General features: G+C 36.9%; 1 protein-coding gene and 1 long non-coding RNA gene across 3 annotated transcripts in view; both read right to left on the bottom strand.

Annotated features, from left to right (window-relative positions):
- The window catches only part of CUL3 (cullin 3), an 80,647-nt gene extending 62,354 nt beyond the window's left edge, over positions 1-18,293 (bottom strand). For both annotated transcript variants that reach the window (XM_079134523.1, XM_079134522.1), the window contains exon 1: positions 17,826-18,293. In XM_079134523.1, the coding sequence (XP_078990649.1) occupies positions 17,826-17,891 (66 nt within the window). In that variant the 5' untranslated portion in view covers positions 17,892-18,293. The remainder of the gene's footprint in view (positions 1-17,825) is intronic.
- Positions 18,294-18,516: 223 nt separating this feature from the next.
- Positions 18,517-22,613, bottom strand: LOC306656802. Its single transcript, XR_013762647.1, has 3 exons — positions 19,949-22,613; positions 18,791-19,918; positions 18,517-18,605 (listed from the first exon to the last, which is right to left on the bottom strand). It is a non-coding gene; the product is annotated as an uncharacterized lncRNA (long non-coding RNA).
- Between the last annotated feature and the right edge of the window lie 1,756 nt (positions 22,614-24,369).

The raw sequence follows: 24,369 nt of genomic DNA on the forward strand, positions 1-24,369 counted from the left end.
TTGTTGGAAGTGCAGAATTTCAGGTCCCATCCCAGACTTACAAAAACAAGACCCTGCATTTGAACAGAAACTCTAGGTGATACATAATATATATGTACAATAAAATCATGATGATAAAGTACTTCCACCCCAAATATCCTATTCAAAGACCTCTTTTTTAGAAATCACCCTTAACAATTAATATCATCAGTATTTTTTCTCTGCTAAAGAATTCACATTCACATTCATAACTGTCAGTTTCCCATGTTAAAAAACAAATTCTCACAATTCCTCTATTACTCCAGCACCACCTAATTTCTCTCCAGGTACAATGAAACCACAGGCAGGTAGAGAGGGAGATTTCTAACTTACTGTCTTCAAGTCCCATTTTTCCATTATATCTTGAATCCACTCCATAAAAGCTTTCATCTTTACTATTTCACTTAAACTACTCCTGAGAAGGACCCAGTGATTTCTACATTGCTAAATCTAGTCGTTAACGTTTCAGATCTCCTCTTACTTGACCAACTGACAGCAATGGACAGAGCTACTTCCTAAAACTGATTTCTCATCTTCCAAGCACCATAATGATTCCTATTTCACTTGTTCCTAGTTGTCAGTCTGCTTTACTACAGGAGCTTACTCATCATCAAATCTACAATCCAAAAGGCTCTGATTCTAGATTACTTGTCTATCCACATTCAGTTTCTAAGTCTTGATGTCATCTATTTTCACTTCCAATCAATCTCAGAGTTTATATATTCCATTTGGCCCTCTCCCTTGCATACCCAAGTCATATATCTGACCACTTGAATGCCTAGCAGGCATCTCAAATTTATCAAGTCTAAAACACAAGTCCCAACCTTCTCCCCCTACCCCCAGCTTCCCTGCAATCTTTTACAAACTGAGCAAAGGTTCACTCTATCTTTCCAGTTGCGCTAAGGTCCAAAAGCTTATTGTTTATCCCCTCATCTCACTTTCAACCCTACAAGAAATCCTGTTGTCTCCACTTTTATCCACAAGTCAACTCCTTCCCATTACTTCCACTGCTATCATGATGATCCAAACCACCATTTCTCAGATTATTTGAATAGCCTCTTCACATTTCTTGGCCTGCTACCATAGAACAACCAGTGTGATCATCTGAATACAGAAATCATGTCACTCATCTGCTTAAAAGCCTTAAATAATTTTCTCATCTCCCTTGGAGTTAAAAAATCAAGTCCTTACAATATTCTACAAGCCTCAGTTGATCTGATAACTGCTCAACTTCATCTTTTTCCATACTGCTCACTCTACTCCATGCATACTAGCCTCCTATTATCCTTTGGGATACATAAAGCAGTTCATTTCAATGTCTTTTTACTTGGTATTTTCTGTCTGAAATGTTCTTCCCTCAGATATTTGCACAGACCAAAATCTCTGTTCAGCTGTGAAGAATGAGTTTTAAATGCCCATCCAATTTATAGTAACACCCTCCTTTAACTATTGACCTCTAAATCCAACCCCATATTCTTTAATTCTTGTTCTGATTTCTCATCCCTTAGCCAAGTGTGAGCTCCACAAAGGCAGGGGTTTTCTGGTTTGTCTGTCTTAAATTATTGAATTCCTCAGCCTCTAAAACAATACCTAACACACAACCAACAGAATTTCTGATTGATTTCGTACTATTATTTAATTAAGGAATCCTTTTTATGCCACAAAAATCCACCCAGTTCTGCATTTACCACCTGGGTAAGACTAGTCAGAGTCACACACACTTCTGATCTGAACTGGATAAAAATTACTGAGTTAGTGGAATCCTTTCCAAGTCAAATATAATGGATATGAGTATGAAAGAGAAGAGTAGGCAAGATAGATTTTTCAGTCACCCTAGCTGTAAAATACCAGTTCAACCCTATGTCAAAGATGCCTCTTAAGCAGATGACTCAAAATGAATCTTATTCCAATCTTGAGGAGTTTAAGCAAGGAATACTTTACGAGTCATTACTTTGCTTTTAACGAAGTCCTATTCCAATCCTAGTCTATCAGAGACTTCTATCAAATGACTTTAAGAGAATCTATCCCTATATCTAAACTGCTTCCTATTTTTATCAGATATCTCTATACATAGAATGTCAACCATAGAAAATGTATTACCCATGTAAAGTTTTCACAAATAAAAGATATCAGTCCATTTATAAATGATGGAATGAGAAGAAAATATATCCAAAGAGATTAAAATGACTTACTCAAAATTAGAGCTAGATCTAAAACTCGAGTATTCCAAAATCCAAATCACTGGACTCATATTTCACTGTGCTAATATGGTAAATCATTATCAAAGTGTGAGTAATTGATTATCTGGGTAAACATAGTATGTACATTAGACAATAAACATGGTTACTCACAAACCATGTGATCTTGGTCAAATTATTCAACTCCTCTAAGTAGTCTGAGTTCCTCAATGCAAGGTAGGTTTAATGATACTATCTCAAAATACTGTCATGGAAATTAAATGAGAATGTCAGTGATCAGCCTAGCTTAGTCCACAGCACAGTATAATCCCCTCACACACAGACTAACAAAAAGTGCCCACTGATACAATCTCCTAAACTCTCACACACATTCATCAAACACCACAAAGAAACATAGCTTTTTCAAGATTCGCAAATAAACGGATATGCTAAAACCACAGCACATTAAGAGCACAACTATGACAAACACAAATCAAAATCAATAATGTAGCTTTCTTTCAGAAATATTATTCCACATACCTTGTGTCTCCTAAGCTTCCCAGAGCCATTTAAATCATTTTCAGCCCAATAACTCTATGACTTTTTTCATACTACACTGAGTTCCTAGTGTATTTTCATTTATGATAATGGTTACAACTACTACCCATACATGTAGGATTCTACACTTAAGAAACATTATATAGTCCACAAGGAATCCTAGAAGTTCCTAAATTTTTGCAAGTTCACAAATTTTTGCAAATATAATGTGTGAGCACTTCTTTTCTGGAAATGAGTCCCTAGCTTTTATTAGATTTCCCAAGAAGTTTAGCTCACATCTGAAAGAAGACACATTATTACTGATTTATATATTAATGGCTTCCAAATTTATATTGCCAGCCCAGATGTTTGCAGCCAAGTCTAAAACTCCTCTACTGAATGACTGCTGCATATCTCCAAACGAATGTTCCAGACAGATCAAACTCAACTTGTCCAAATTCTTAGTGAACTAATCCTCCAAACCTGCTCGAAGCTTTCTCCTGTATTCTCTTAATAGGAAGAGAGATCACTTAATTTTACAAAACAGAAGCATAAGCTTTATCTTACATTCCTTCCTTCTTCTTGAAAAGAGGAGCACCTTAAAGGAAAGCACACCCTTCAAGATCTTCTCCCTTAGAAAAAGAACACTATTATACCGTTGGAGATATTGTAAATTAGTACAACCACTATGGAAATCAGTATGTAGGTTCCTCAAAAGACCAGACATGGAACCAAAATACAACCCAGCTATACTACCCCTCATACTTATACTAAAGAATTCAAGTCATCATATCCAGAGCAATATAGGCATACCCAGTTCACACACACACACACACACACACACAAAGGAGTTTTATTCAGCCATGAAGAAAAATGAAATTATGTCATTTGCAGGAAAATGGAAGTAGAGAGCATCATGTTAAAGGAAATAAGCCAAAGTCAAAGTCAAGGTCATATGTTTTCTCTCATATGTGGAAGCTAGAGAGAAGAAAGGAAATGAAAGGTGAGAGAGGGGATCTCATGAAAACTGAAGGGAGATCAATAGAGGAAAAGGACCAGGAGAGGGAAAAGGGGAAATACTGAGGAATAATATTGGCAAAATTATATTGTCATAGTGTGTGCATGGATAAATATGTAACGATGAATAGCAACATGTACAACTATAATGCACCAATAAAAAAATAAGGAAAAATAAACCTTCCTGAATTTCCATCACTCTTACAGCCCCTCCCCCACTGGCCTTCCTCTCAGTGTCCTATTTTCCCCTCTTCTTTATCCAATTCTTTACATTTTCTCTCAACATAGTTCAGGTGACATATTCTCCAGGGATGTTTATCTGAACTCCTCAAACTTAATGTTCCTCAGTTCTTCCATAATGCTGAAATTGTAACCATCACCATATTCCCCTACTGCTTCATAAATCAGTCTGTGTATCTATCTTCTTCTGTGAGACTGAGATTCTCAAAGGACTATGCATTTTTTAATGCCATTTAGATGGCAAAAAACAAATGTCTGTTGAATGAATACTATTTTACCTACATATACCAACACAATTTAAAATGTGAACATTTTAATTACCAGGCACAATGATACTGAAAAACATTTGAATGTGTTGTTCTGCAGTAATTAATCTAATTTTACAATAACCAAATTTATTTTTCAAATAGAATGTACTAGCAAGACTCTCAAATTTTTTTCAAGGAGTATTTTCAGATTTTTTTCTGTTTACCTTGCTAACAGCCTCAGAAGGCTGCTTAGTCATTAATTGATAAATGTTAACTGGGAAGAAAACAGTAGATAGAATATAACCCTCAGGAGAGGAACAATAAGCAGAGCTCCAATCTTTCTTTCCCTAAACAAGTCTGAAACAATATAGCAGATGAAGTTGGCTGCCAGTATAGATTCCCACATGATTTGGTCTTAGTATCAATCACATAGGTCAACAGTGGCAGAATTAACTATTACTGATGAACCTCAACCTTTTACTCATATATATATGCTTGATATAAAAATAATCAACTGCCACTGAAAGTTTAATTTAAAAGGACTAAATGTTCAACTCTCAATCTCAACAATACATTATAAAAACAACAGTACATTCAGGGAGTGATAAAAATTAAAGGCTCTAAATCTATGTATATTTTTAAAAGATTAAAACATTGTTTTGAAGTACCAACCTAAACTAAGCAGGATTTTAATCCCATCGATGACAATGACTTACTTAGGTTGTAATAAATGCAAATACACTAAGGAAGGGATCTGATAAACAAGGTTTAAGCAAAACAAAATAATAAAATGAAAATCATACATATACACACAAAGTTTTAATGTTTACTATGCAATTATGAGATGCATACAGTATCCTTCCTAAAGCAGCTCAGGTTACAAAGTAATCAGAAAACAAGTAAAGTTATATAACAGGAAAAGAAACAAGCGTTCTTAAGACATAATTAAGCATTCGTAAGCGTTTATGGTTTAGTGAAACTGCTTGCTGTGCTGGGGATTGAACCCAGGGCCTTGTGCTTACAAGGCAAGCATTCTACCAACTGAGCTATATCCCCAGCCCCTGAAATTTCTTAAAAACCAAATAAAGACTTTTACTTTTTTAAAGTGGCCTTTAACCCTTACTTCCCCCAATCCAAAGATAATTTTATTAGAAAGTATTAATGAAAATAACTCCAACACACTGCTTTCTTTCAAAAACATTACAACCTTCAAATGCCTGAATTTGAAAGGATGAGTCTATTGTATACTTACACATCTTGAATGTTCTGTATTTTTTAAAAGCTGAACAGAACTACATCATGAAACAAATTAAAACTAAAATGAAGAGAACTATATTCTTCACATCCATTATATACAAAGGACAAGAAGTCTTAGGTCCCTTGTGAATAATCTACAAGGAAGAAATCTGGAACAGGGTGGGTGGGGGAAAAGGGTGAGAATTTGAAATTCCATGCAATTCAGAATGACACAGCTAAAAAAAAAATACACAAGGAAAATTGCTGGATCTTAATTTTAAACATCAGCTTCAAAATAGCTTCTGTGGTAGAAATATCTGAAGAATGGCAGTATTCTAATCAGACACACCTACCATTAATTATATAAAAAAGCTCCCTTCCAACCTATAAGCACCTCCGAATAGACTGGGTCTCTTCCTTTCTACAATGCAATACACAGATTGATGCCTACATGACATTCAAAATTATTATTTGAATATAATCCACTTATAAATAATGAGAAGGAATCTTGATGACAAATGACTATGTAATAATGTATGTATGATATCTGCAATAATCCATTTACCTATCAGTGATTCCTTAAGCAATGTCAATCATCAAAGATATAGACAAAGATCCAGATTTTGAGGCAATAGCCCAGAGGGGCACATTCAAACTTTCAGTAAGTCATTAAACTTTCCAAGTCTCATTTTCCTCACCTATTCACATAATGAAAAATGCACTGTGTGGCAATCTATGAAAGTTTATGAAAGCATCTGACATATAATGTTTGCTCAGTTAATAAAAGTTTGTTCTTTTCTGCTCAAGAGACATATAACATAGTTTCTAAGTGACTTAAAAGAGAATGTAAAGACTACTGACGTTCAACTTGTTTCTCTTTGGTTACAGTGGAGTGGAAGTATGCTATCAAAGGAAAAAAATGATGTCAAGGAAATGGAGGAAAAGATCTGTCAATGAGAAAAGCAAAGCAGTCTGGAACAATTCCATGAAATCACAAACTAAACCTGATCTACATTCACCTGACCTCTAATGTCATTACAAGACAGTAACATTCATAATGACACAGTTAAATCATCAACCGAAAGTTCAACTATAATCTGCATTTCAGTCCTCAACACAAGAAGGATGTCCAAAAAGAAGGATGTCAATTTGGAAATTTGGAACTTTTTTCAAATACACAAAGTCAAGCTTTCAGGATAGTCTTTTAAGATCCATTTCAGACACAGAACAATTAAAAGTACTAACAGGGCTGGGGATATAGCTAAATTGGTAGAGTGCTTGCCTTGCATGCATGGTTCAATCCCCAGCACAAAAAAAAAAAAAAAAAAAAAAGAGTACTAACAACTATACTTCAACTATATTCTGTGAATAATTTTTATATGAACAAAATGTGAAAAAATGTATATGGAACATTTCATAATCTGATGATGACCATAACAAATAAAAGCCAATCAAATAAGTACAGTCATTCCTCAGTATCTGCAGGGGACTGGTTCCAAGACACCCATGGACACCCAAATCCAAAAATGTTCAAGTCCTTTACATAAAATAGTAGAGTATTAACATATAACCAACCCACATCCTCCCATATAATTTAAGTAATCTCTAGATTACTTATGATATCTAATACAGTATAAATGTTATGTAAATAGTTCTATTGTATTATTTAGGGAATGTCAAGGAAAAAAATTTGTACATGCTCAAAACAGATTCGATTTTTCCCCAAATATTTTTGTTCCACTGTTAGCTGGACAGACTATACTCCCACTGAGGCATAATGTCTGTCATTGTTCTACTATTGGTGCTGTTTTCATCACTGATGAAAAAAAGATGTATTATTGGGCTCCCTGAAACACACTGTATCCAGAAAAGATATCTTTACTGGAACTTTACTGGAAATGTTCAAACACTATTCTTTTCAGATCTCCCCTCAAGAAAATGAGCTATCATATTCATGAAGTCAAATAACAAAACTTGCTGTACTTCCTAACATAGTCTTAAATCCAAAACACTAATATTAAAGGGCCATGCATATAAAACTACTCTTTTAAATGCTTATCTGGCAGATAGAAATAATGAAAAGGCAGAAATCATGCATTTTGTATTTCAAAGCAGTTTGTAGTAATGTTAGAAAAAAATTATATCTATGTGCATAATTCAATTCTATAATTCTAGTCTACAATCTAAATTAAATTTAGATACTACTATTATTATTATCTTTAGCTGAAGTCACTGGTTTATTTTTTTTAAATGAATCAATTAATCAGCTTTTCTTTAAAAAAAATATAAACAAGGGAATGGTAGTATTCTAATCAGAAACAACTAAACTAGTAAACTGTAAGATAATCCCAAACTGTGTTCACACCCCAATTAACTACATATAACCCAATAAGGAAAAAAATATATAACAGTGTAAACTGCTACAGTAAGTTTTGTCTGAATAACTGCAATGAAATGTAATGAAAGCAATAGGCCCACCATATAAAATTTTAAAAATATGCTATCAAGTCTGCTTAAAAGTTCTCTAAAACTGTCAACTCACCAAAAGAAATGCAAAAACATAGCTAAATTTCCCATTGTTTCTTATTAGGATTTAACCATCATTACTGAAATGTATCACTGCCATTTTAAAGATAAATCTAAGACTAAAAAGCTAAGTTATTTTTGCAGCATCAAACAAAGAAGAACACACCAGAATTCAGTTCCTGGACTTATGTATAACTACACTGTCTTTCAACAACATTTTTAGAGCTAGAATGAGCCTAAGGCACCCCAAATTAAAACCTCCCCATTTTACAAAAAAGAGAGTAAGTGGTTTATCAAAGATCACACAGCAAGAGAGCAATTAGGTTCAAGGGTCCGAAGCCAAGTGCCCTTCTATTTTTACCACATCAACCCAAAACATCAAGATTCAATACTTAGAAATTACCTTATAATTAAACAGACCAGTGTTAACATGAAGTTACTATGTCTGTAGGCTCTTTTCAGTCCAGCTGAGAAGTGTTTTTAACCAGAAATTGGGCTTTAATGTAGTTCTTCCACAAATTCATGCCAAGTACATATCCCACTTGGTTAAATTACCTCATGTGGTCCTCCGTTTTCTCATCTGTTAAAAAGGAACAGATTCTTTCTCAAGTACCTGTCAGGGTTTGTATATTTTTCAAAATTCGTGTTGAAACATAATCACCAATGTAACAGTATTAAGAGGTGGGCCTCCAGGAGGTAATTAAGCCATGAGAAACCATCATAAATAGGATTAGGCAGCCTTATAAAAGGGCTTCATGAAGGAAGTGCACTCCTCTTTCCCCTCTGCCTTCTGACACATAAGGACTCAGCATTCCTCCCTCCAGAGGCCACAGCATTGAAGCAACATACTGGGAGTAGAGAACACCCACAACAAACAACTAAGCCTGCAAGCACCCAGATCTTGGACTTCCCAGCCTTCATAAAGGTGGAAAAAAAAAATTTCTGTTCTTTATAAATTCCCCCATCTGTAATATTATGTTTTAGCAACATAGACGAAGATAGTCCTATTTAGTTATTTAAACTTAGGAGCAAATGAATTTATTTGGCTAGAGATAATATACACTGAAAAACACTTCCATCATGTCTTATTTTTACATTAAAAATAAGTATTATTAATTTGAAGTATTTAATCTTCTGAGCTTTACTTCATGTTATTATTTAGTTTTCTATTTTAGTATATTCTTAAAGACAAAGAAATTAAAAATTAAAGATTTAAACAAATGTATTAATGTCAAGGAGGCTTTTCTCTATATACTTAAAAACTGAAAAAAAAAAGAAGCTTAAAAATTATGCTGTCAGCCTTATAATTTAAAATAGAAAAATGTTATTTCACAAATGATATCAATGTCTTTTCTTCCGTGTTTTGAATTTGAATGTTTTATTCAAGTCAGTTACACTAAGGCCCTCTTAAGCAATGTACATATCCAAATATTCCTGCATAATCAACATATATTTCAACTGATGAAAAGTTTTTATAACTTTCATTCCCTTATAAGAAGCCAATTCACCTTGAACCTTGTGAAGTTCAAGCTTGCAAAACTTCCTTCCACATCCCAGACCTAATTTTCTTTTTCTTTTTTAAGATGGGGGGGAGGGTGGTCTCACTGTGTTGCCTAGGCTGGGCTTGAACTTGTAATCCTCCAGCCTAAACCTCCAAAGTAACTGAAATTATAGGTACATGCCAAAAGAACCTTAATTTCTTTTTGTAAAGAGATATTATACTGCACTGTCTAAGCTTCAGGGCCCTTGACTAATAATGAATTTGTTAATTCCTATTAAGAAAGCAAATATTTCAGATTCTAGAAAACGGTTAACAATATAATTAGATAGTATGGTGTAATGGAAAGAACGTGGACTTTGGGTCAGACCTATGTGGAATCTGAATCCCAGTTATGCCCTTTCTTAAGTGTATATATACTATTACAAACGTTTAGCTGAGCCCCAGCTAAATTTAAAATAGGAATGACAACATCTCAACTTATAATTGTTTTAAAGATTTAAGATAATTAGTTAAACAGAACCTAACAGAGGGCAAAAAAAATCAATAAGTTATAATTACTAAACCTATGAAAGCAGCAACTTTGTTGAAAATGAAAAAGGAACTTTTCATCATTACTTTGAAAAAGTTACAGCAAACAGAAAAAGCTAAGCTTTGGTCAGTTAAGAACTGCTTTAGGTAAGAAAAACTTGCAAGCAGTGTGTTGAAGAACTCCTCTTAGCAATGATAGCTTGCTTTTATAGAAAATGATCTACAAGAGCTGGGTGTGGTGAAGCATGAAAGTAATCCAGCAGCTCAGGAGACTGAGGCAGGAGGAAAACAATATGTTCAAAGCCAGTCTCCGCAACTTAGCAAGGCCCTGAACAACTTAGTGAGACCAGTCTCAAAAATAAATAAATAGGTTGAGAATGTGGCTCAGTGGTTAAGAAACCCTGACTCCTTATAGTTCCCATTTTAAAGATGAAGAAATAAACTAAAGATATTATATTACATTAGTTTAGTCATTGAACATTGCCAACTATATGTTGGATACTATTATTATTTTGCACTAATGAAGATCAATACAAAAGAGATTCAATGTCTCCTCTAAAGAAAATTATGCTCTTAAAAAGCAGATAGAGTCTCAGGAATCTTGGCTGCGAAGGGAGATAGTATGATAGTGACTGTGATGAGGATGTTAAGAAAAGAATACCTTCCCTGGGAGACCAAAGAGAAAAAAACTGGGAATGAGTAAAGACATAGACTAAAGAATATAACTGAAAGAAAAGATCACTGAAGTACTTTCATCTGCTAACATGAGTTTTCATCATGAAGCTGTAGTTAGGTTTCTAGAGACAATAGAATTCTTAATAAACAGCTTCAGGACAATGATTAGGAGATTTAAGTTTGGAATAACTAGTCAGGAAATGGGAGAGGGAATTTACCAGGAAAACACATATACACACAACAACTGCCCTGAGGCACTGAGATCCAGCTAAATTAGAGACCACTGTCTTACAATTTTCTCTAGGAGTCCATAATGGCCTAGAAAATATGAGCCTTGAAAGCAAGATGCTTTTTGATGAATTTTGTTGATACTTCTGTCCTTGTTCTGGGGAGACAGAAAAAGGGGCAACTGGTAACATAGGAAGAAGCAACATCACTGTGACTCAGGAGAATGAAAGTAGTCTTCTTGAGATCCACTAACACATTAAGGTGAGAAGAAGTGAGCAACAAGTAGGCTAGAACAACTAAATAATAACAGCTTACATTTATTTATACTGCATATTATGTGCCAGGCTCTACTGAAAGTTTTATATTGTATTAACTAGTCTTAAAACAGTGTGAAAAGTAGTTACTATTGTAGAACCAAGCTGGATTCACAGTATGAACACACAAAAAAATTAAAATTTAAATTAAATAAATGAATGTCTATTACTACATGTAATGGATAAAATTAAGATCTGGACTAAGGTAATGTTTGTGAAGAAATTATTAAATGTATTAAAATCTTCAATGACTGAGGAAATGAGAAGTTAGTAGACAGTGATGAGAGTATTCAAGAGCCTGAGCCACAAAGAATGATGAATGTGGCAATAAATGGCATCTGGGTCCAATGATTGAATTATAAGGAAAATAAGAACCTCAATTAAAGGAGATAAGTCTGTATCCTCAAGGACAAAACTGGGTTTCAGATGTTTAGGGACTTGAATTTGAGAACAAACAGTATACAGGAGAATTAATTAATCAGCAGTGGAAGTAGGGGATCAGAGTGTAAAGTTTACCAAGTTAAGAAGGAAGGAACGAGATGCAAGAAGTCATGGTGGAGGAAGTAAAATGCAGAGAACTGCTAGTATGTAGAAAAGGACTGGATTAGAGATTAAGTTGTCTCGTTTAATACGGGGTTAATACCAACATACTACATTTACTTCCAGGTCATTATTGTTCCAGAGACTAAGGAGAATACCCTTCTAAGAAAAATGCACAAGATCATTAATGACCTACTACTACATCTTAAGAATTCACTTACAGCCACAAAAGTAGTTTAAAAATTTCAGAGCACCACTAGGCTTGACTTATTTAATCAATTACTATGGCTTGGCTTAGAGGACTAGTTTCTCATTAAATCAATCATTCATTAACCACCCACACTGTGTGAAGTATTCTGTGGTTCAAAAGGGTGTGCAGTATAAGCTTTGGGCAGAAACCACAACTTAGTTCAGAAGTGATATTAAGGCAGGAGGAGCAGGTGAGAAGGAAGGAAATGAGAAAAACAAGATGTGTTTTTAGATGAACATTTAATGTACATATCAGGATGTACACAGCAAACAGATGTCCAGAAAAATAATAGTTAACATTTATTGAATGCTTATCATTATATTTATGGGAGAATTAGTGGAAATTCTTTCTGAAAGACATCCTCCCAAGGCCAGCAGCAGTACCCCAGAGGTACCAAACCTATATACTTCAAAAAGACTGATTTCTTGGGTTGGTTCACAAAAGGACTCTGTGGCTTTTCAAGACAAGAATTCTAGAAATTGTAACAAGAAAATACAAAAACAAGTATCATCATTAAAATAAGTACACAGCATCTAATGTAACTACTTGCAAAAACAATTTAAATATTTAAATTTTGGCATACTCATGCCTCAAGGCTGACATAACAACTGTGCTAGATAGAGTTCTGAAGCTTTGTTTTCTTTATTGCATGACAACCCTGTAAGGTAGGTCCTTTCAGTATTCTCATTTTGCAGAGGAAAAAACCAAGGCTATTTTTTCACCTATGAAATTAAAGATATAATATATTGGCTAATATTCTGCTGCACAGAAGTTAAACTGATACAAATTTGGGAAGTTTAACTTTTAAAAACACTCTAGAGGTAAACTGCCTAGATTATAATCCTAGATGTGCAACTTGCACTGAAAAATAACTTTCAGCAAATTATTTAACCACTCAAGGCCTCATTTGTATAACAGACAGCATTAGTATTCCAGAGAATTGTGTGAACTAAGTTTAGACATGCAAAACACAGAGAATAGTGTCTGGCACATAAGCACTCAATGAGTTTTAGTTATTAATTCTTTCTGGACATTGATTAAGGAATATGTAGCAACTATTATTTTAGCTCAATAATTTCATAATCATAGGGCTCAAACAACAGGATAAACAGTCACAGTTGCATTCTGTATGAAAGAGAAAATAAGGACTCCCTAGAATCAATCAAAATACTCAGCAATAGGGGAATGGGTAAGTAAATTCAGGTACTGTAAAGTATCAGTCATTAAAAATCATTTCGAAAATATTTTAAAATATCAATTTTAATGTATTGAAATGTACATATTAAAGATTAAAAGAAACACAAAATGTTAATATTGTTTACTTCCAAGTGATAGGATTACAGATATTTTTTAAACTTATAAGTTAAAAAAAAAACTTAGGAATTTTTTCCCTTGACATACTTAAGATTCAAGAGTTTTCACCATTACTCATAGTAATTGTAATTCATATTTATCGCATAAATTTGTTTTTTCTAGTAACACCTTTACTTTTTGGATAACTTTACAAAGGATGAACAAGAATTATTTTGAAAAGTTGCATTATTTAAAACTACATATCATCCAGTAACTGATATATAAATCTAACAAAACTTCTGAGGATCATCCATACAATCTGGAATGAAAATAACAAAAAATTACCTCCAAGGTTTCCCAATGTGTAACACAAAGAGAAGGCATACTACTACTTCAAGTCTTAATCATATACTCTTCCTAACTAGACAAATGCTGTTCTACTTAACTACATTTAATGTATGAATGACATACAAATAAAGCTTTATTTTGTCTAAATCAATATTGTAATTAGTGTACAAAAGATCAAATCTTCACATTACATCCTATACTGTAAGAGTTTCAAATTCAACATCAGTTCTAATCGTTTTCCAAGTTCCTCTGAAATGTTATCTAAGAAAATACTGCAAAATAAACATTTACTGATAACAACTTCATGCTTTTTATTTTCCTAACTTCTAATCCCCAAGAGAAATTAAAGTCTATGATACAGCTGGATATCCCAAAACTTATTAAACAGAAAGAGAATCAGTCTAAGCGTAAGCAACACTTTCATGAATTACACCTTACTCCATAATTTCTGTAAGAAAAAAAAAAAAAAAAAAAACAAAGAATGAAAAACAAATTTATGGCTAATTTACTGCTCTCTGTGATTTGCAAAGCCTACTGTTTGGTTCAAGTAATTCTATGCAATAATTATCTTCCTTAAGAAAGAGAAAACTATTATGACGATCAAAGTTGTTCCCCCAAATCTGGGAAGGGAGAGGAAAAGGAAGAAGAAAAATCATCAACTGTCCCTATTTGTTCTTATCTCTGTGCTCTTAAATACATCAGAAACAATCTTAAAACTCATCTCATTCACTAATGTCAGTAACTCTGTGTGTGGGTTTCACCTCTGTACATCACTTGCTGTCCATGCTACACAGGTAGAACTCATCCAGAATTATGGAGTGGACATTACAAACCAGAGACTATCTTGTCATGATTTAGTATGCATCATAAACTAATAACTGATGTTATTTCAGATAGAGATCTTAAAAGTCAGATCATATATTAGAGAAGGCCATTCACAATATGTCTCCAAAACTAAGAAGGAAAGGCAAAAGGAGAGAAAAGCATTTACATTCAAATTATTTCCCCTTCAATTTCAACCTTGCTTAACAAGCTGACATAGACAAAACCCTGGCCATTACACAGGTGATGAGGAACAGCTTTTCAAAGATAAGGACAAAAGTTTACCTGACAGCAATTAATCCCACATAGTGGAACAAAAGTTCAGACACAAGACACATGGTTAAGAGCAAGGAAGAGATTTCTTCAAGATGAATTATTTGATCCAAACCATGTTTCCAGGAGTGTCATTAACTATAGCCCCCTTTCTTTAAAAAATAAATAAATAAATAAATAAAAGTTTTGAGGATCCTGCTACTCTGTGAACCAAACAAATAAAAGTAAAACAGTATTAACAAAAAGATATAAAATGAGACGTATTTTGAGAATGCAGGAAAACCTAAAAATTGGAATAAACTTTCCTCTGTCAACAATTTATAAGTACAGAATGTTCCTTACGTTTTCCACTTTAAAAAGAATCTCTTTGAAAAGTTCTACTTAAAAAATGTAAATTGTGCATTAAACTGTGGTGTGGTACAACTCTTGCCTAACAATGATGAAGGCACATTTAAAATATGCACTCAAAGCACTAAAGAAAATCTGATTTTACTAGATGGGGCTATATCTGAAGTACTCTTACATAATATTCTGTAAGTTCACTTACCACTACTTTGCAATAGAAACAAAACAATCACAAAACACATTTTTATACTTTTTGCACATCAATTTTGTAACAGGCAATCTGAAATAAGCACTTGAAATTTTTGGTTAAACTACAATTTCCCACAAATTATAGTGACTATATAACCAAATGATATACATAAGATACAACAGTTCTAAATATACATATGTGTACAACCAGATATATTATCTTTCTTTATGGACTACTATACATTTATGACTTTTAACTAGCAAGCCATACAGACTTATGTTTTATGTACCTGACTGCTAACTTGGAAAAAAATTTTGAAGGTCTGTAAGTACCCACACTTTTACCAGAGGCTAAGTCAGTGAAATGCTGTTATCACTAAGACATTTATCTATCCTTAATGAAGACTTAAGCATCTGTAATACTTGTGAAACATGTTATTAATATTTATGAAATAGTAATGAAAAATTCTTGGGCATTTAAAAGCAAGCAGCTATTCAACACTGAATATCAAACCATCAGGTTACTTATAGGCTTCACTAAGGATTTTGGAAAAACTTAAGAGCAACAAGTTACAGTCAAAAAGGATCCAAACTAACTCATAGCCATAACGCTACTTGAAAAGAAAAATTAGTTCAGTATTGTGTGTTTACCTATCATAAAATATTTTACTCTTTAGCTAAAGGAAGAATGAAATTCTCTCCTGCTGCTTCTCTAGCTCCAGAAAGCAGAGTTCTTGGTCCTTGAAGGTATACTGATAAATCCCAAACTCCTAGACCAATCCCTAGAACTAGTCCTCAGTATTTCTTGAACCAACAAATGAATGGGAGTGGAAAATAGGTTAAGAGCAGGCAAATCTAAAAATATCAAAGAATACAAAGAACTGATCACACACAAAGGTAGAATTGGTTAATATGAATAATACCAACTGTGTTGATATAAAATGTGAGTTATTCCATATTTAAGCAAAAAACCTGAATGAACAGTGTAAGCAAACATTTCCTACAAAACCTGTTGTATAAAACTAGAGACTTGACAAAATTGTAAATAATCTGACTTCTGGTAAAAAAAAATATATATATATACTTGATAGTCAATTGGATGACCAATTTAGTTGATTTGATTTAGCTCACAAATTCATAGCCCCACTTCTTTGCACAATTACAAAGGAAAATGTGCTAGTGAACTTACTAGTGTTCTTTTGTCAATACTTCTTACTTTCTGATACAGTTTCTCACATACATCTAGAAAAAATTTCAAGCATCCAAACCCCCTTAAATCAGTGTAAAAACACTGAATTATCTGGAATATATCCTACCTATTGTTTTAAATTTTAAGAATCCACAGTGATCCTCAAGTTCTCCAGGTCCAAGCTACTCACTCGATTAGGACAATTACATGAAGGTTAAGTCTGTCTTGATCGCTACTAAACTTCAGAAAAAGCGTGCTTTAAAAAGTGAACACAAACCCGCCCTTTGGCACATGATATAATGTATTTATGAATCCAAGGGAAAACCAAAATCTTTCTCTAGTTCTACTTTCAAAAACCTGCTCGATTGCTAGTTTGTCTATCTTGACTTATACCTGTTACTGTAGCTACATGAGCAAGTACGTCCAGTTTCTGTTACAACAGTACATTTTAATTGCTTGCCATTGGCTATTTGAATCAGGTATGACATCCAGAGTTATACCCTATATACTAAACACAGTGTATGACTCAATGTAATGCCAAAAAAGAAAGTTTCAAAACAGAATACGTTTGCTGTCGCTAAAAGTGACAGCAGAAGAGTAAAGCAGCCCTGCGTGGTGGCCAGACTCGTCCCTTCGGGCTTCCACGGCTAAGAAACGGAAAACCAATTGTCCAATCTGTTGGGTCTCACTTCCTTCCCGCTGGCCCTCCTACGAGCGGCGAGGCAATTCCTGAACGGGAGTTTGTAAAGTGCTTAGGAGGCTTGTGGGATGAGAGATGCTATAAATACGCTCCATGTTATTAGTATGTTGCCACTGAGCATTTCGTGGAAACACTGTCACTGCGTCGCGGACAGGTTGGGTTGTGCACCCTTGCCTGGAGGGGGAGGAGGAGGGAACGGCCCCCTTCCCCTCCGTAAAGCTAGGCTGGGTCATTTTCTAAGCCGCAGCGAGACCACACGTGGAAAGTTACACACTCGCCCCACGTCGAGGACTCCGGCCGGTCTCATCCCGCCGGCTGGAGTGCGTGAGCCGGGAGGCAGAAGCGCGGGGGCCCGGGCCTACTCCCCACGGACGCGGGGAGGGCCGGGCGGCGCGGGCCCCGCGCAGCGCCGCCCGGGGCGGAGGGGACCGGGCGCGGGGAACGGCCCGGGAGGGCGGCCGCGCCGGGCCCCGCGCAGCCCCGTTGCCGGGAAGGCTCGCGCCCCGCGGCCGGCGGCGTGGGGGAGGGGAGGCGGGCCTGCGGCCTGTTGGGGGAGTTCAGCCCGGGCCTCGCGTGCGGCTCTCGGCCGGGGCCCCGGCCCCGGGGTCCCGGGCGCCGAGGAGGGACTCACCGGAAAGGCCCGGATCCGCATCTTGGTGTCCTTCCGGCTGCCCGTGCCTTTGCTCAGATTCGACATGGTGCTCGTCCCCTCCCCGGCGGCGGCTTCGGGTCGCACTCCAAAGCGCCGGTGTCACATTTAAGGCGGGCGGGCGGGCGAGGGGCGACGCTGGGGGCGGCGGCGGCGCGGCCCCCGGCCTGGGCTGGGGAGCGGGCCGGCCCCTAGGCGGCCGCGGCGGCGGCGGCAGCGGCTCGGGCTCCGGCGGCACGGACTCGGCTGGGGGCTGCGCTGGCGCGGCGGCTCCGCGGGGTCCCCCTCACGCCCGGCTCGGCTCCCTTTATCGCGCTCCTCCGCGATGGCGGCGGCGGCGGCGACGGACAAACATCTCACTGCGCAGGCCGAACGTCCTCCTCCTCCTCCTTCTCCTCCTCCGCCTCAGCGAGACGAGATCCGGCCCAGAGGGTGGAGGGGGGAGGAGGGAGGGAGGAGAGCCGGAGAGTGGAGAGATTGGGGGGAGGGGGGTGGGAGGACGGGAGGGGAGGCGGGCAGCCGCGGCGGGGACGCTTAGATCTCGCGAGAAGTGGGCGAGCGCGTAGCCCGGGGCGGGGTGGGGCGAAACTCCCGAGCGGGAGGGAAAGAGAGGAAGTGGGAGGGGCCAGAGGGCGGGGAGGCGGGAGGGGGCGGGGCTGAAGGCAGGAGGACTAGAGCCTTTTTGAAAGAGGAGTATCGAAGACTTGGTTCTGGACAGAGGTGGTTGCTGATTGGTGGAGTGAGAAGTGGGGGTCAGGGGGTCTTGGTCACGTGGGCGGTAGGCGGGGGAAGTTCGGAGAGCCGAAGTAGGACTGTGTGGTGGGCCGGGCTGGCTGGACTGGGCTGGGCTAGAGAGGGCGGAGTATAGTCCTGGGAATGAGCGTGGGGTGCGAGATGGATCTGTACGTCCTAGAACTGGTTCCTGTGTTTTTTTAGGGCATCTGGACTAGGGATGGGCACTTGAGCAGAAGCCAGAGACTCAAAAGAAGAGTTTGTACGGGAGTTACCTGCACTGGTGGAAATTAGTGTCGCCTATGCTTGACAGGGTAGTGCACCTCAGCTCTCAGGACTGAGAGGTGGAGGTGTTAATCTACAAAGTTTCCTTAAATTATAGGAGCTCCAGGATTCTTGATTCACTGATATTTTCTGAGGGACCCAGGACTCATTAATGTTAAAAGTCTGGTTTTCGTTTCCATTGAAATAAAATGACAACTTCCTTAATGTAATACAATATTTGGTAATGATGTTAAATAGAATGATAGAAACCTGTCTATAACCTGCCAAATAAGTCATATTTACCATTATCAAGGGGACGGTAGATATTTAAACCCGGAGTTACTGTTGAACTCAGTTTGCTGTGTATTTGGAAGAATTTTTGGTTTATTTTTTTCAATCATATAGTCAAAATGTCTAGTTTGACTGTTTGACTTTCATTTACTATGCATTTTACTTCCTGTTTTACCTGCTTGCGCAATTGCTGTTATGCTTGGGTTTTCAACTCTGCATGAGAATATCTGAGTTCCTTCTAAAGTTTCCAATTCTCCCATTTTAAATAAGAAGCTGTTGTTGGAATGAATATCTACATTTGAAAGCTGGAATTGTAATACGTTTTTTAATAGCAAACTTTAATAAGTAGACTGAGGGGTATTTTTTATTTAGTGAATATAAGGCTGAATTTGCCCTAAATGAACTTAATCCTGATGTGTAAGCTTTTTATATTACAAAGAAATTGAACTATATGATAGGAAAACCAATGAAAAAACACCATCATAATGATTGTGCTTTCAGCCCCAACTTGGTTAAAATACTCCTTTGGAATTTTTTTTTTTTTTTTCGCTCCAGTATTTGCTAATCAAAACAGGAACTTAAGGAGAATGTTATTTAAGACAATATCTGTGTAAATATTGAAGATAAAAATAGGTCATCAAGAATAGGTTGATAATGTAAAATTGGGAGGGGCTCACACCTGTATATAAGATAATGAGTCTGGAATAGGAGTTTATATCTGTATACTAATTGAACATCCATTTCCATAATTATTAGAATATAATAATGGCATTTTTTCATTGGTTTTCCTGTCATATAGCACAATTTCATTGTAATACAAGAATATATGTTATAGAGCCATTGGTTTGAATCTCAGCTCTGCTGCTTTACTAGCTGTGTTATCTGTCTTCAGGGCCAAAGATTTGACTGTCCCCACAGTTCTTCATAAGTAAAATAGAGATAATGAGAATACCTTCTCTTTGGATTATTGTGAAATTTAAATGAGAGAATACATTTTAAAAGCCCTTAGAGCAGAGCTCAGCACAGAGCATCCACTCAACCTCTGATGACTATTATGGACATTAAGGTCAAAGTTATACTATTGTCCTTTACTCAATATGTAGGTTTCTAAAAGAAGTATTTGTATGCTTATGTAAAATGGATTATATCTCAAAGCCAGTCTCCATTTGTATTTAACAAAGCCAAAAGATAAACTGGGGAGTCAATTTTACTTTGGCAAGTAAGGGCATTAAAAAAGAATAAGGAGGGGCTGGGGATGTATCTTGGTGGTGGTGTACTTGCCTCACATGTCCAAGGTCCTGAGTTTCCCAGCACCTCAAAAAAATAAAAAATGATGGAGATACTGTGCTGTGGTACTTTCTTGCAATCTCAGCTCTTGGGGAAACTGAGGCAGGAAGATTGAGAGATCGAGAGCAGCGTGGGCAACTTAGGGAAACCCTGTCTCAAAATTTTAAAAAAGTAAAACATAAAAGGGCCAAGCATGTAGTTCAGGAGTGAAGCACCCCAGGGTTCCATCCCCAGTACTGAGAACAGAAGAAAAAGAAAAAAACAAACCAAAAAACATTGTAGACCATGCCCATCATTTCATTAAAGAAAAAGGAATATGTCAACCTCAGAAGTGTAATTTTTAATTAAGGGCAGTTCTTTAAATAGATAATTCAGCCTTAAGATAAACAACACATTGCACTGATTTTTCTCATTTCACTATGAACCTGAGAAAACACCCTGGACCTGCATTTAAGAACCCACTACATTTAGGTGTATTCTTTTTAATTGTAAATCCGTATTATCACCCTTTAATTCATTTTGTTTTACAAGCATGGATTTTCATGTTTGTGTTGTTTAAGCAAAATTTGGCCGCTTTTAAAAGAATCACTATCAACTGTTTATTTTCTTCTGCTTTTAACAAGCAAGAGCTAGAAAAATGCTTCAAGATGAATTCTTCATTCAAAATCTATGATTCACTTACTTATTCATTTTTTCGAGAAACATTAACTGATTGTCACTATATATGTGAGACACTAGAGTGAATACGGCAGCTGAGACTTGCCGTCACAGAACATGTAGTCCTTTTTAACATCTCAAAATTTGGAAACCACAGACCCAAGTTAGAATTAGCAAACAAGTTCCTATATATTTCTGCCCTGAAACCAGGAATTTTCCTTTCTAGAGAAGCATCATTCTCAAATGTATATGAAATATCCTCTAAAGCACAAGTGAACCTGTTTTTCTATGCCCAGCGGTTTTCCCTGACTTGCAAACTAGTGAACTTTCAGATGTGAGCTTCTCTGCAGACTGCCAGCTGATCTAGCAGAGAAAGCAGTGCTGGAATAGGAACCCACTAGATCTTGCATGCCTGACAGTTGGTATCTCTACTCATGCTGACAGTGTCCTGACACAGGAAAACGGTGGCCCCGTTCTCATTTATCCGCATGGAGCACGTGCAGTCAGACAGGTTGGGTGGTGTTCTTTCCAACTGCCCCTTCTGTAAAAGGGTGCCATGAGGTACGAGGAGACTGTAAAAGAGAATAACAGTCACTTCTTGGCCATGAATTTCTAGGTATCCAGGATACCAAGCCACTTTAATCACTGTTTCAGACCCATCAATTTGATTGTTGAAGATATTGGTTATTAAATCAGCTCACCGCCTACCAATTCATTTAGAAAGACTTGTTCAATAGTTTTGAATAGACTAATACTGTGTTAGGGAATAATGACTGTTCTTCAGATTGGAAGAGGAGAACTGTAGTGATATTACCAGTTCCTTGAATGGAAAGACTGGATCTAGTACTTTCTTTATTGTTCCCACCAGGCAACTGGTAAATATGATGTGGAATTATATATGTGTGGGTAGCAGCACACATATATATATGTGCATTATAAGATGATATGTTGTTGGAAGGAAGTAAGAGTGGACCATTGGAAACATAACTACACACATTTAAATATATGGAAACTTTAGGCCTTTTCTATGTACTGTTTCTACTTTGTCCTTACCATTTTCCTGTCATTGAGAACAAAAGCATGTGAAACATATGAGCATATGACACATTGTATCTTTAAAGAAAAATCTTAAACGTCTGATTACTTCGTAAAACCCTTGTCTCAATTTTTCATCAAACTGCCATACCAAATAAAATCATCCTACTGACAGCTCTAGAAACTTCCTAGTTGACTTGGGTAGTGTTCTGTTTATTCCACATGTACTCATTAAATATTTTGGAAATAAAAATATGTATACAACCAACTAAACAATATAAATTCTCAATTAAAAATTATAGGCATTGCATGCATGTGATTTTATTTTCAAGGAAAATTCCCCTTATTCATAGCATTATAACATTAACTGTATCAAGAAGCCTCCAGGGGACAATTATGAATATGTACTGCTTCCATTCATGACAAGTAAAGTATACATTGAAATTTATAATTCACCAACTCTATCTTCATGAAGTAAGTTAATTTTGGAGTTGAGATAAAGCATGGGACTGAAGAGTTATAAAGGGCCTAAATTTTATAATAAATTTAGTAGTTCTATGAATTATGACTACAGCCATCAACAAATGTAATAAAATAGTATTATCCTTAAACTTCTTCAATAAGCTGTCTTGAGTTTGTAATAAAATCTTATAATTCTTATATCTTGAACTGGTAGAAGTCATAATCTTGAAAGATAAAGGAACTGTGGTAGAAGATAAGAATAACCTTTAGGAGACTAAAATATATAAAAATGGTTAGGACCCGTTTCTAGCCTCAAATTGATGTAATGAATTAAATTCTAGAGATAAGCTGATTTTTAGTTGCTAGTTTCTGAATCCTCTAATTCTTGCATGGCTGGTCTTTGAGCCATGCAATGTACCCTTTGAATGGCCAGTTCTGAGACAGTAGGAACATGGACACCTTGTGAAGATGAAACTGGCAACTGTACATTGAACCCAGTTAAAAACTTCCTAAAATGTTTTCATTTGTGAAACTGTTAGAAATGGTACTTCTCTGTTACTGAAATTCTTATTGAGTGTTGCCTATCGCTATATGAATCTTCATTTTTTTACACAAGTACTTTAGATGCTTGGATTATTAAGGCAGTTTCACATTCTTTTATTAATTACAGAGCAGTACTTGTCCTTTTTGGAGGTAGAGGAGTGTTTCCTATTAGCACCCTGACCCCTTATTTTAAAAGAATCTCCCACTGAGTGAGGTCTTGGTAGGTAAGTGGTTTCCTCTTCCAAGCGCATTAGTCAAGGGGGGACCTGATCCTCCCTCGCCACTCCTCGGCTTGCTTGGTGAGTATATGTATAGTGGAAACACAGCCAATCGACTCATCTAGACACTGATATGAGTAGGTGATGAACCAGGGCAGTGGCAGTAGGTGCCTAGACACTTTCCATTTAATGGTTTTCACTGCTGCTCCTCAGCTTGCCAACTGTCCTCTGGTCCTTGCTTGTTTTCCACTGCTTGTCTTCCCTTTTTCCCGTTTCTGGGACATCAAATATTTCTTCCCCAAATTCCATTTTTGCTTAAAAATAGTCAAAGGTTTGTTTGTGCTGTGTATGTGTCAGGGTGCTGGCAGGAAACAGATGGTTCACTGTAGCAGGGACGTTGAGGGCAGTATAATTAAGGGACTATCTCAGAATAAGGGCAGAGTTAGCAGTGATCAAGGGATGATGAAGCATCTCAGGATTAGCATTAGCGGGAAGTCCAGCAACACATCTAGGCTCCAGCAACTAAGAAGAATAGTGACCACCAGAAATTCTTGCTATCTCCAGGCAAGAGAGCTGCCTGACTAGCTGAGGCCTTAGGAGAGAACCTATTGACAATCTCTGTGAAAGTAAGAAGGCAGCCAAGAACAAAATACCTTAAACTCATATTCCTCCTTCCTTTGGACGTCTAGCTGATGCCCTCTTTTTGGATGAATTAAAGGGTGAAGGAGTTATAGATGGATGGAGGCCATAAAAAGCTAAGCAGGGTACTGGGTGAAGAAAGGTGGAGATGATCCCAAGGGGCTAACAAAGATTATCCAAATAGAGTCCTTGCAAACAAGACCTTTGATAAACCTTTGTGTGTGTGTGTGTGTGTGTGTGTGCACATTCTCACACGTGTATAAATTCTTCTAAAGCCCTCATACAGTTGTAGAGTCTGTGCAGTGCTCAAAGGTGTCTAGTAGGAAGGAGGTAACTACATGAGCAGAGACTGTTACTCAACACATGTGCCCTGCAAGTGCTTTTGTCGCACACAGGAA

Source organism: Sciurus vulgaris (assembly GCF_902686455.1).
Source record: "Sciurus vulgaris genome assembly, chromosome: 3".
NCBI lineage: Eukaryota > Metazoa > Chordata > Mammalia > Rodentia > Sciuridae > Sciurus > Sciurus vulgaris.